Source organism: Oncorhynchus mykiss, chromosome 13 (genome assembly GCF_057628025.1).
Source record: "Oncorhynchus mykiss isolate SJ-2025 chromosome 13, ASM5762802v1, whole genome shotgun sequence".
Classification (NCBI taxonomy): Eukaryota; Metazoa; Chordata; class Actinopteri; order Salmoniformes; family Salmonidae; genus Oncorhynchus; species Oncorhynchus mykiss.
Window position 1 is genome coordinate 22,651,816 of NC_143034.1, and position 13,250 is coordinate 22,665,065.

Here is a 13,250-nt window from a genome sequence, read left to right on the forward strand (position 1 = left end):
GGTGCATCTGCTACAACCGAAAGTCGGATACTAACGTCATTTTCCAACAGCAAGGCTCAGATCACCATGGCAGTGTTGCCATTGTTTATAAAAGGTTTCCTTTATAATGTAAAAGCATGTCTCCAACACCCTCTCACATACTGAAATAATTTGTGTACATTATAAAATCAATAAATGAGGGAGAGCCTCAATCACATCATTAATTTATGCACTGTAGGCTACACGTGAATTTTAGCAAGTTGGTTCCTGTTTCAGTCATGTTTTTGGTCACGTGGGTTAAACATAAACACTAATGATTGGTTGACAATGGATCCCCCACATGACAGGTGATGGCTGCAGGATGAAGTTGGTGAAGAGCAATTGTAAAGTTAATCTAGTCAACATATAGACAGACTCATGTCGGAAATGTTTTATCCTCAAAACGCAACACACTTTGAAAGGCGGTGACCAACAATTGCCACCGACTTGACAATAGTGATCAGCTCGAAGGTGCCCACTGTCTCCATAAAATGTCTCCCTCATGTGGATGAAATAAAACACAAGACAACAACCCATCTCTTCATCCTCTGACCGTCTACCCTTGCAGATAACCAAGAATTTACAACTTTAAGATCATGAGACTGAAGTAAGATGACAATTAATGTTGACTACTATTGATGTAAAATATTACTAAATCTTTAAGAGTTTATTTGGAAGATAACAGCTCTATAAATATTATTTTGTGGTGCCCAACTCTCTAGTTAATTACATTTACATGATTAGCTCAATCAGGTGATATTAATTACGGAGAAATTATTTTATAGAATAGCATGTCATAGCAATTAATCCGGCATAGCCAAAGACACGACAGCGGTGACCAACAATTGTCACGACTTGACAATAGTGATCAGCTCGAAGGTGCCCACTATCTCCATAAAATGTCTCCCTCATGTGGATGAAATAAAACACAAGACAACAACCCATCTCATCATCCTCTGACCGTCTATCCTACTTTGTGGAAGCATTTTTTTCCAATGTTGTCTCAACTTTGATTGCAGTACACATCCACAAACATATAAACTCGATTACAACTGTTTAGATAGCTATGCATATATCTCCAGCCCCCTTAAATCTGCCACAGTGTTTCCCCTATTCCGACTGATGTTTCCGCTTGCATTCCATCTCTGATAATTATACTTGATTCCAAGTCTGTGCCTTGAAAATGCCAATCTCCTTTTCTTCTCCTGTTTCTTACAGCACAGCAGGCAGACACTGTTCTTTTTTCTGGTCTTTTATATTCACCCCGAGTGCTCCAATCATTCTGTACTTTATTGTACAGCCCTTAATGTCTAGAAATCTGCACTAACTCCCCTCTTCCACTGCTGTAGGCTGGCCTACTGTAACTGGAACACAAATGTATGTCACTTAAATCAGACCTGGGTTCAAATACTATTTAAAATATTTCAATTAATTTCACATACATTCAAAGTAAGTATTCTGATCTTTTATTTGAAAATATAAGTAGTTAAATGTTATGTATTTAGAAATACACTTGGAAAGTGTTTGAAAACTCAAAATCACAAACTAATTTACACTCCAATGTATTAAATAAGTATTTGAAAATACTGTCAAATATACAATTTGTATTATAACCCAGATATTATAACCCAGATACTGAAATACACATGTTTTTGAATACAGGTCTGCACTTAAAATGTAGCATTTGCATGAAAATACACAGATATGTATTGTATTATACTGCATCATATTCTATTGTATTTGTTATTTCTTTGCGATTGCATTTGAAATCCTCAACGGTTATTTTTTCTGTAGACAGATTCCAATTCTTCTTTCTCTGTTAGACCCTCCAGGCCCTATTAGTCTACTGAGGTCAGTCAGTTGTGATTGTAACCATCAGATCCAAAATCTCAGTGGTGAGTAACCACTGAGCTGATGGCAGTCCTCACATAAAGACACACCATGCCCACCAGAGCACACAAATAGCCTACATCAGATTCAGACAGAAATCAATACTGACTCCAAAACAGACACAATTATCATAGACATTCATTTATTTGTTTGTTTTACAACTCAGTTTTAGGATCAGGTACTACTGCCTGCTTCACCTCTTAAAATTAAGAAAAAAGTATTTGAGAAGCAATGTAGATAGATTATATAGAGGCAACTCAGTATAATTCACTGCTGCTTTCTATATATTATCAAAGCCACTTAATCGTATACTGCTCCATAGACATGGCTTCAAAATGAATTTCTTTCTTTCAAATACTTTTTTAGCTGCTCTTAATTGAGAGTTTATCTGTCACTCCAGGCAGGATCAATCAACCCTCAAAAGAATTTGAAAGAAAACCAATACTATTTGAACTCAGGTTTGTTTTCACCTCAGACCTTGAGATCGCCTCTTATGAGTGAGTGGAGATCTCTCCCTCGTGCATGAGCCATTTCATGGCTGACTTGCCGTCGTAAATGCCCACGCGAGGAAGGTCACGTGACATCAGGCCGAAGTAGGCCAGAGATTTTCCATTGGACTTCAGCCCGTTTACCAGCACAAACAGGAACCTAGACAAATAATTAATAGTTATGTTCAGTAGGGCACAGCGTAGCAAAACGGTCTGCAACCGAAACTAAAACTAAAATGAGTGGGTTTTTTGGACCAGACCAATGTCAAAAGTAGTTCAGCAGTTCATATATATTGAACTACTTTTGACATTGGTCTCATCCAAAAAAAACACAGATTTTAGTTTTAGTTTCGGTTGCAGAACGTATGAATTTTGTTGATGGGCAGTTCCTTATCTCCCGCATTTGGTAAGGGTTTTCTCAGATCACAAAGCAGTTCATCACATCTGACTCCAATGAATCAATTTACAAATTCAATTCAAGCTGCAATTAAAGAGTGGATTCAAAATAACTTGTTCCAAATAGTGGATTAGGGACATTATCTTAAGATCTGAATCAAATAGCTAATATAATAGAGGTTTTTGTGAGTCACTCTTTTTCAGGTCCAGTAGCTGCTTGCCTGATCTCACCTTTTCAACTAATTCTGGGGCCAGAGCTCCTGACCTAGCCGGTCCTTGAGCACTTCATAGTCACCACTCCCCCTGTTGATGAAGAGCAGGATGTGCCCCTTCACCTCTGACTGGTACAGACCCACTGCTGTCTCTGTGAGTGTGAGTGAGTGTGTGTGTGAGAGAGAGTGTGTGTGTGTGTGTGAGAGAGAGAAAATGAGAAAGAGAAAGACAGAAGTATGGGAAATAGATATGAAAATAGGCATGTGCCAGTACATTAACTGTCTGTAGGTATAGTCTGGTTATATGACTGAACATGAAAGGCTAATAATACAAAGATGTGATGCCAAGGTGTAGTTTTAACAAGGCTGGTTTAAATCTTGTGTAAATTTGCAGTCCAGGTATTTGTAATGCGAGTCAAGCAGGTGATTTCTGATGGAAATTTTGGATGGTTGCTTCTGCCGAGTCATTGTGGCTGGTTGCTTCTGCTGCTGAAGCACGAGAGCCTGTTGCTTCACCTAAGGTATTTGCGCCAGTCGTCACACTTGCTGAGGCATTGTGGCTGGTTGCTTCTGCTGAAAAGGCATGCAAGCCCATTCCTTTTGTTGCTGGGACATTGGCGCAGGTTCCTTTTAATGAAGTGTGGAGAATATATCTATAATTTACCTAGGAAACAAAGACAAAAAGTTCAAAATAGTAAAATGCCTGAATTTGAAGTCATTGGAACTATACGAATGCTGTTTTTTTTACTTAATTAATTTGTGTATAACAAACACCATTAGGTGTAGGATAACAGGTTATCCCTCCAATGAATAGATCAATTGAAGGTCAGAATTCTCATAATATGCAGTTAGTGAATTATTTCAGCAGAAATGTTCAAAGACATTCTGTTGTGTGTAGAGCATATTTGAGTTAATTGACATATTCCCAACCAATTGTGTTTTTTGTTAGTTTCTTGAGTTGTTTGGAACTTGTTTTTTTACTTATTTTGTACATAATGTTGCCGCTATCATCTCTTATGACCGAAAATAACTGCAATTACTCACCACGGACTGGCAGAATCCTTTTTTTTTGGAACAGAATCATTTTTTTGGGACAGGCCCAGATCCGTGATTTGTGTGAAGAGAAGGTGGAGAAAAGGGGGCCAGAGGCTGGACTGCCTTCTGAGATTTAGTTGGCGATTGAATAAACCCCCACTTCCTTCCATTCTGCTAGCAAACGTGCAATCTTTGGAAAATAAAATAGATGACCTACGCGGAAGATTAATTCAAAATTGTAATATCTTATGCTTCACGGAGTCATGGCTGAACAACGACATTATCAACATACAGCTGGCTATCCTTCAGGATAGAACAGCGGTGTCTGGTAAGACGAGGGGCGGTGGACTATGTATTTTTGTAAATAACAGCTGATGTACGATATCTGAGGAAGTCCCGAGCTATTGCCAGCCTGAGGTATAATATCTCATGATAAGCTGTAGACCACACTATCTACCTAGAGAGTTATCTGTATTTTTTGTAGCTGTATACATACCACCACAGACTGAGGCTGGCACTAAGACCGCATTGAATGAACTGTATTCTGCCATAAGCAAAAAGGAAAACGCTCACCGGGAGATGGTGCTCCTCGTAGCCGGGGACTTAAATGTATGGAAACTTAAATACATCTTACCATATTTCTATCAGCATGTTACATGTGCAACCAGAGGGGGAAAAAAAACTCTGGACCACCTTTACTCCACACACAGAGATGCATACAAAGCTCTCTCTCACCCTCCATTTGGCAAATCTAACCATAATTCTATCCTCCTGCTTACAAGCAATAATTTAAGCAGGAAACACCCGTGACTTGATCAATAAAAAAGTGGTCAGATGAAGCAGCTGCTAAGCTACATGACTGTTTTGCTAGCACAGACTGGAATATATTCCGGGATTCCTCCGATGACATTGAGGAGTACACCACATCAATCATTGGCTTCATCAATAAGTGCATCAATGACGTCGTCCCCACAGTGACCGTACATACATAACCCAACCAGAAGCCATGGATTACAGGCAACATTTGCACTGAGCTAAAGGCTAGAGTTGCCGCTTTCAAGGAGCGGGACGCCAACCCGGAAGCTTATAAGAAATCCCGCTATGCCCTCCGATGAACCATCAAACAGGCAAAGCGCCAATATAGGACTAAGATTGATCGTACTACACCGGCTCTGACACTCGTCGGATGTGGCAGGGCTTGCGAACCTTTACAGACTACAAAGGGAAGCACAGCCGAGAGCTGCCCAGTGACACCTGCCTACCAGACGAGCTAAAATACTTCTATGCTCACTTCGAGGCAAATAACACTGAAACATGCATGAGAGCAAAAGCTGATCAGGAAGACTGCGTGATCACGCTCTCCGCAGCCGATGTGAGTAAGACCTTTAAACAGGTCAACATTCACAAGACCGCAGGGCTTGACAGATTACCAGGACGTGTACTGCGAGCAGGTGCAGACCAACTTGCAAGTGTCTTCATTGACATTTTCAACCTCTCCCTGTCCAAGTCTGTAATACCAACATGTTTTAAGCAGACCACTATAGTCCCTGTGCTCAAGAACACTAAGGTAACCTGCCTAAATGTCTACCAACCCGTAGCACTCACGTCTGTAGCTATGAAGTGCTTTGAAAGGCAGGTCATGGCTCACATCAACACCATTATCCCAGAAACACTAGACCCACTCCAATTTGCATACCGTCCTAACAGATCCACAGATGCAATTTTACTGCACTCCACACTGCTATTCTTTCCTATTCTTTGACTAGTACTCAGCATTCAACATCATAGTGCCCTCAAAACTCATCAATAAGCTAAGGACCCTGGGACTAAACACCTCCCTCTGCAACTGGATCCTGGACTTCCTGACGGCCCGCCACCAGGTGGTAAGGGTAGGTAATAACACATCCGCCACACTGATCCTCAACACGGGGCCACTCAGGGGTGCGTGCTCAGTCCCCTCCTGTACTCCCTGTTCACTCATGACAGCACGGCCAGGCACGACTCCAACACCATCATTAAGTTTGTTGACGACACAACAGTGGTAGGCCTGAGACAACGAGACAGCCTATAGGGAGGAGGTCAGAGACCTGGCCATGTGGTGCAAGGACAACAACCATTCCCTCAATGTGATCAAGACAAAGGAGATGATTGTGGACTACAGGAAAGAGAGGACGAGAGCTTCAAGGTTGAGAGCTTCAAGTTCCTTGGTGTCCACATCACCAACAAGCGAACATGTTCCAAGCACACCAAGACAGTCGTGAAGCCAGCACGACAAAACCTATTCCCACTCAGGAGACTGAAAAGATTTGGCATGGGTCCTCATATTCTCCAAAGGTTCTACAGCTGCACCATCGAGAGTATCCTGACTGGTTGAATATCTGCCCGGTATGGCAACTGCTCAGCCTCCGACCGCAAGGCACTACAGAGGGTAGTGTGAACGGCCTAGTACATCACTGGGGACAAGCTTCCTGCCATCCAGGACCTCTGTACCAGGCCATGTCAGAGGAAGGCCCTAAAAATGGTCAAAGACTCCAGCCACCCTAGTCATTGACTGGTTTCTCTGCTACCGCACGGCAAGCGGTACCGGAGCACCAAGGCTAGGTCCAAGAGGCTTCTAAACAGCTTCTACCCCCAAGCCATAAGACTCCTGAACATCTAGTCAAACAGCTAATCAGACTACTTGCATCCCCCCTTTACACCACTGCTACTCTCTGTGGTTATCTATGCATTGTCACTTTAATAACTCCACCTACATATTACCTCAACTAAAACGGTGCACCTACACATTGACTCTGTACCCCCCTGTATATAGTCTCACTATTGTTATTTTACTGCTGCTCTTTAATTACTTGTTACTTTTGTTTCTTATTCTTAGTCATATTTGTTTTTAAACTGCATTGTTGCTTACGGGCTCGTAAGTAACCATTTCACTGTTGCATTCGGTAGCGCGAACGGCCTAGTACATTACTGGGGCCAAGCAAGGCAGAGGTAGACATTAAAAACACACAGTATTTCAAAACACAAGGAGGCAGTTTTAAAGGTACAATATTTTATTGTTTTACAAGTAATGCAGGGTAGAATGAGCAGCAGCAACTCCCTGGCCGACGCAAAAGCATACAGTGGAAGCTTAAAGAAAGTGTCAGCAACAACTCAGAAATGTCATCCAAAGGATGAATCTACCATTGCAATTATGTTGATAGATGATTAGTAAAACGGATTTAAACACATGCTTGTTCAATGAACCATGAATGAACATTCACCTGTTCAACGGCCGTTAAGACACTAACAGCTTACAGACGGTAGGCAAATAAGGTCACAGTTATGAAAACTTAGGACACTAAAAAAGGCCTTTCTACTGACTCTAAAAAACACCATGTCCAGGGTCCCTAGTCATCTGGGTGAACGTGCCTTAGGCATGCTGCAAGGAGACTGCAGATGGGGCCAGGGTGATAAATTGCAATGTCTATACTGTGAGACGCCTAAGACAGCACTACAGGGAGACAAGACGGACAGCTGATCGCCCTTGCAGTGACAGACCACATGTAACAACACCTGCACAGGATCGATACATTAAAAGATCACAAATGCGGGATAGGTACAGGATGGCAACAACTGCAGAGTTACACAGCTTATTGCCGCAGCTACTTGCCCAAGCCTCCCCAGTTTCTCCTTCACCCAAATTCAGATAGCTGATGTTCTGAAAGAGCTGCAAAACCTGGACCCGTACAAATCAGCTGGGCTAGACAATCTGGACCCTCTCTTTATAAAATTATCCGCCGCCATTGTTGGAACCCCTATTACCAGTCTTATCAACCTCTTTCGTATTGTCAGAGATCACTAAAAGATTGGAAAGCTGCTGCGGTCATCCCCCTCTTCAAAGTGGTTGACACTCTATACCCAAACTGTTATAGACCTATATCCAACCTGCCCTGCCTGTCTAAAGTTTTCTAACACCAAGTTAATAAACAGATCACAGAGCATTTCGAATCCCACCGTACCTTCTCCGCTGTGCAATCCGGTTTCCGAGCTGGTCACAGGTTTACCTCAGCCACGCTCAAGGTCCTAAACAATATCGTAACCGCCATCGATAAAAGACAGTACTGTGCAGCCGTCTTCATCGACCTGGCCAAGGCCTTTGACTCTGTCAATCCCCGTATCCTTATTGGCAGACTCAACAGCCTTGGTTTCTCAAATGACTGCCTCGCCTGGTTCACCAACTACTTCTCAGACAGAGTTCAGTGTCAAATCGGAGGGCCTGTTGTCCGCACCTCTGGCAGTCTCTATGGGGGTACCACAGGGTTCAATTCTCGGGCCGACTCTTTTCTCTGTCTATATATCAACGATGTCGCTCTTGCTGCGGGTGATTCCCTGATCCACCTCTATGCAGACACCATTCTGTATACATCTTGCCCTTCTTTGGACACTGTTAACTAACCTCCAAATGAGCTTCAATGCCATACAACACTCCTTCCGTGGCTTCCAACTTCTCTTAAACGCTAGTAAACCCAAATGCATGCTTTTCAACCGGTCGCTGCCCGCACCCTCCCGCCCGACTAGCATCACTACTCTGGACGGTTCTGACTTAAAATATGTGGACAACTACAAATACATAGGTGTCTGGCTAGGCTGTGAACTCTCCTTCGACTCATATTAAGCATCTCCAATCCATAATTCAATCTAGAATCGGCTTCCAATTTCGTAACAGACCCTACTTCACTCACACCAAACAAAGCCTGCCTTGGTGGAAGAGTGGGGTAACATCTCACAGCAAGAACTGGCAAATCTGGTGCAGTACTTAATGCAACACATAATTCCAGTTCTGTTAGTCATGTCTGTGGAACTCAGTTTGTGTCAGTTGTAGAATCTTGTTAATACAAATATTATTTTGCTGGAAATAAACAGGACACAGAGGACGTTTATTTTTTTGCAGAGTTTATATTAACTTCAGTTGCAGTGAAATAAAAATCTATTTGAAATTGTCTTGGGAACAGAGTGGATAAATATTTCTATCATCGTCTCGGGGAAAATGCCAATGCACGTGTAATGTGTCATCTTTGACACTTTTGCAAGCAGACAGCATTTCAACCACAAACTACACACCCAAGATTAACTGGAGTTACCATTCTCAGCTTTCCATTTCCTTAAAATCTGTTACAATGACATTTGGCACAGGACCAATGTTTCCACTGTTCTAGCATGCTATGCTACCTGGTCCTTAAATAATTTTACCTGTTAAGATGACTAATGCATTCATTCTATCAACGTAAGACATTTGTGAGCACTACTTTAGTCTTCTGGGGCAACAAGTGACAGAAGAGAAGCTGCATGTATTAAACTATAGTTGACAAATGGCCTACCTAAGTAAGCAGAAACGTGTCTAAATTAGGGGTGAAAATAGCCATTAAGCTCAGTTATGGTGGATCAAACTGGACAGATAGCCCACTTTAAATTGATTGACAGAGTCAGACAACCACGAGAGGCGAAGTGGAGCCTGCGCATACCACAAAAACAGAAGAGCTTTCTCTGGTTTTTGTAAAACAGGATTTGATGTTTACATGTCAACACAAAATAAACTTCAGGATCCCGAATAACGGGATCATGTAAACGTGGTCAGTGGCTTTAACGTAGAGACAATCTTGGGGTTTGTCAACCAGCAGCAAAGATAAAAAGAAATTATAGATTTGATATCCAAAAGATAAGGAACTATGAATCACATTCCCAATTACTACAAATTGCACTGGCAACCAACACTGTTCTCAACCAGCAAGCCAAAGGTAGACATTAAAACACATACTATTTCAAAACACCAGGAGGCACTTTTAAAAGGTACAATATTTTATTGTTTTACAAGTAATGCAGGGTAGAATGAGCAGCAGCAACTCCCTGACCGACGCAAAAGCATACAGTGGAAGCTTAGTGTCAGCAACAACTCAGAATTGTCATCCAAAGGATGAATCTACCATTGCAATTCTGTTGATAGATGATTAGTACAACGGATTTCAAAATCAGAACGCAAAGTGCAGGTGAGTGTAGAAAATGCACATTACATTGCATCCAAGTAGCCGTTCCCTTGTGGCGGGGCTACTTTAGCAGGTTGTGAGTTTGTAGCAGGTGGGGATATGCTTGGTTCAGAGATGTCACTACAGTCCGAGAGTTGTTTGCATAACCTACCCAGTGGCGTGGCAGGTTTGGGAGTACAGTATTGCCATTCTCATACACCGATTTGTAACTATGTTGGTACGAGAACTGACTGTTCAACGATGCTGCCTTGAACGCTGCTGGAGCTGACACATTGGGTGCTTTCATTGTCACCCTCATACCCAAAATCCTGAGAAACATCACTGCTGCTAAAATCCATGTTGCTTGAGGAGTTGGCCCTCCTGTTCAAGGCCTGCCGCTTCTGCCGAGGCAAGGGCGCCTGCCGCTTCTGCCGAGGCAAGGGCGCCTGCCGCTTCTGCCGAGGCAAGGGCGCCTGCCGCTTCTGCCGAGGCAAGGGCGCCTGCCGCTTCTGCCGAGGCAAGGGCGCCTGCCGCTTCTGCCGAGGCAAGGGCGCCTGCCGCTTCTGCCGAGGCAAGGGCGCCTGCCGCTTCTGCCGAGGCATTTGAACCAGATTCCGCACTTGAGGTACCGTGGCCGGTTGCTTCCGCTGCCGAGGCAAAGTGGCCGGTTGCTTCACCGAAGGTATTTAGGCCAGTCACGGCGCTTGATGAAGCACTGTGGCAAATTGATTCACCTAAGGTATTTGGGCCAGCTGCCACACTTGTCGAGGCATTATGGGTGGCGCTTGTGTGGCACCGTGGCCAGTTGCTTTGAGGCACCGTGGCCAGCTGCTTCACCTAAGGAATTTGGGACAGTCGTGGCACTTGATGGAGCATTGTGGCCAGTTGCTTCAGCTAAGGTATTTGGGCCAGTCGTGACGCTTGCAGAGGCATTATGGGTGGCTGCTTCACCTGCTGAGGTACGGGAGCCGGTAGCTTCACCTGTCGAGGCACGGGAGCCGGTAGCTTCCGCTGCATTGCGGCCAGTTCCTTTTACTTGATTTTGGGGAATATAGCTATAATTACCTACAAAATAAAATAAAAAGTTTCAAATCGTAAAATGCCAGCATTTGAAGCCATTTATACACATTTATTTTTACTGAATTAAAATGTGCAGAACAAAACACACCTTTAGGTGGAGGATAACAGGTTATCCCTCCAATTAGCAGGCAACAAATCCAAGAAATTCTAAATAAAAATATCCTAGTCAGTTAAATACAGCTACCTGTAAAACATGGAAGACAAGAGAATCAAACTAGAGCCATACAACTTACCTCAAAGACATTTCAAAACTCACAGCCATTTTTCGCATCAAAACCTCAGTATTCAGAACTAATGGTAGCCAGAAGCCTTACCAGGAGATCCCTGATATTGTATCTGATTGTTTTTTTTGCTGCGCTTTACAAAGGAATCCTAGACCCTTCTAATCTGGCTGGTTAATTAGGTACACATGCAAGCCACTGAACATAATTTCCATTGGTCCAATTTCCCAATTGAGATTAGGTGCGCTTGATTTCATTCAGCTGGTGTGCTGGAGGGTTTGCGCATCATGGACAAAACCAGTGGTTTTAATTAATAAAGAGTGAACTCTACCTACCCATTGCACTGGGTGAGCTTAATCAAGTGCACCTTTATTTCATGCTAATTAAGATCCTACCAGGGGCTTTTGCAGGTGCAACCTCGGTGGAAGTGTGTTGTGCAAAAATATATTTTAGATTTTTCAAAGAGTGTGCAAATCTGTCATCAAGGCAAAGGGTGGCTACTTTGAAGAATCTCAAATATAAAATATATTTCAATTTGTTTAACACTTGTTTTTGTTGCTACATGATTCCATATGTGACTCATCACCTGGATTCCGTCTTATGTAGTAAAATGTGAAATTGTGTTAAAAGTAGAGACTCAAAGTTACAAAATGGTATATCATACACTGCATTTGAGGAACAATGGGAAAGTAATTCTGCTTTGAAAGTTGATCATCTTTTAATCTCACTTTTGAGAAAATCACCTTTGAATGTTTTGGTAGTTTCTAGTTTAGAGCTCTTCTTTGTCTACACCCATTCAGCATCGTTCACACCCTCTTAATAAGCTTTAGCCCCACCCATCTCGTTTCGCTTTCAGAGCACACTCTGGCCAATTATTTGTTTACCTCTGGATAACATGAAAACAGCCTAACCAGTTCTTCTGGAAACAATTGCATGACGCTTTCTTGCAGACGTTTACTGACACCGGCCATATTCAACGGGTGTTGTACACACGTCACGTAACGTTAGCTAACGAGCCAGCCAGCTAATGTTAGCTAGTTAAACAACAATGAACAAAGTGGCAACAATGCCACAGTGCTGGGAGCTAACCAACCAGGTTAGCTAGCTAACATTAGGGTCTAACTAGAAAAGCAAACGGCTCTGGGAAACAAATAATAAGGTCAGCTAGGGAACCAACCAGCTAACAGTACACTTTAGCTTGAAATGAAACCCCTTTGTCAAAATTAGAAATGTGTCATATCTGAAAATGTAGCTAGCTAATGCTAGACTATCAACATACATCATGGACGCATCTCCCTGTCAGGAATGCCATACCACGGTTGCACGGTTTGAAGATGTAATCCGGAGACAGGTGTTTTCTCCATCTCTTTAGCTATCATACTCTAATTCCACTGAATTCCTACAGAAAACAGGAGAGCAACACTTATGTAGCTCCACTATACAAAACATTTTTAAGCGGTGTTCGACAGGATTACCAAAACAGACTGACGAGCTCAAATAGACAGAGGACTTCAATATGGCAGACCAATCTGAACTCCTCTCTCTGCATGTCCAGCCCACTCATTACCTCAGACAATCATGGCTAGTGAGAAGTTTGCTTACTTTTACTGTGGCTTAACCAGCAAGGCTCGTAATTTAACAATTGTATTTGTATTTACAGATGACATGTTTGTTATTAAGGTACATGAAAGTTCACTTGTTCGGGAAGGAATTTCTGCCAAAAAAATTAGATTTTTACGTTCAAACGGCTCCCCTGTGAAGTCGTGACTTGCAACATACGCCTAGTTTCCTGAATCGGGTCACATGTGTTATTTCATAGTTTTGATGTGTTAACTATTAACTACTCTTCACTATTATTATAATACATTGTAGAAAATATTAAAAATAAAGAAAACCCTTGAATGACTAGGT

General features: G+C 42.5%; 1 protein-coding gene across 2 annotated transcripts; it reads right to left on the reverse strand.

Annotated features, from left to right (window-relative positions):
- Nucleotides 1-10,299: 10,299 nt before the first annotated feature.
- LOC118938215 (uncharacterized) lies at nt 10,300-11,463 on the reverse strand. Of its 2 annotated transcripts, XM_090195795.1 has the most exons (4): nt 11,352-11,463; nt 11,207-11,265; nt 10,848-11,103; nt 10,300-10,798 (listed from the first exon to the last, which is right to left on the reverse strand). In XM_090195795.1, exons 1-4 carry the CDS (start codon nt 11,387-11,389, stop codon nt 10,387-10,389), a joined length of 765 nt encoding a protein of 254 aa, XP_090051921.1. In that variant the 5' UTR covers nt 11,390-11,463; the 3' UTR covers nt 10,300-10,386. The 2 variants fall into 2 exon arrangements, 1 of the variants encoding a protein (XP_090051921.1); XR_016485761.1 differs by lacking the exons at nt 10,300-10,798; nt 11,207-11,265 and having other exon boundaries at nt 11,015-11,103.
- Between the last annotated feature and the right edge of the window lie 1,787 nt (nt 11,464-13,250).

Bases quoted from the DNA above. Each gene is read 5' to 3' on its own strand.
- LOC118938215 (XM_090195795.1), bottom strand. From the start codon at position 11,389: ATGCGAAAAATGGCTGTGAGTTTTGAAATGTCTTTGAG. The intron at 11,266-11,351 runs GTAAGTTGTATG...ATTTTTATTTAG, and splicing joins AGTTTTGAAATGTCTTTGAG to AATTTCTTGGATTTGTTGCC. The intron at 11,104-11,206 runs GTGTGTTTTGTT...TTTATTTTGTAG, and splicing joins CTGTTATCCTCCACCTAAAG to GTAATTATAGCTATATTCCC.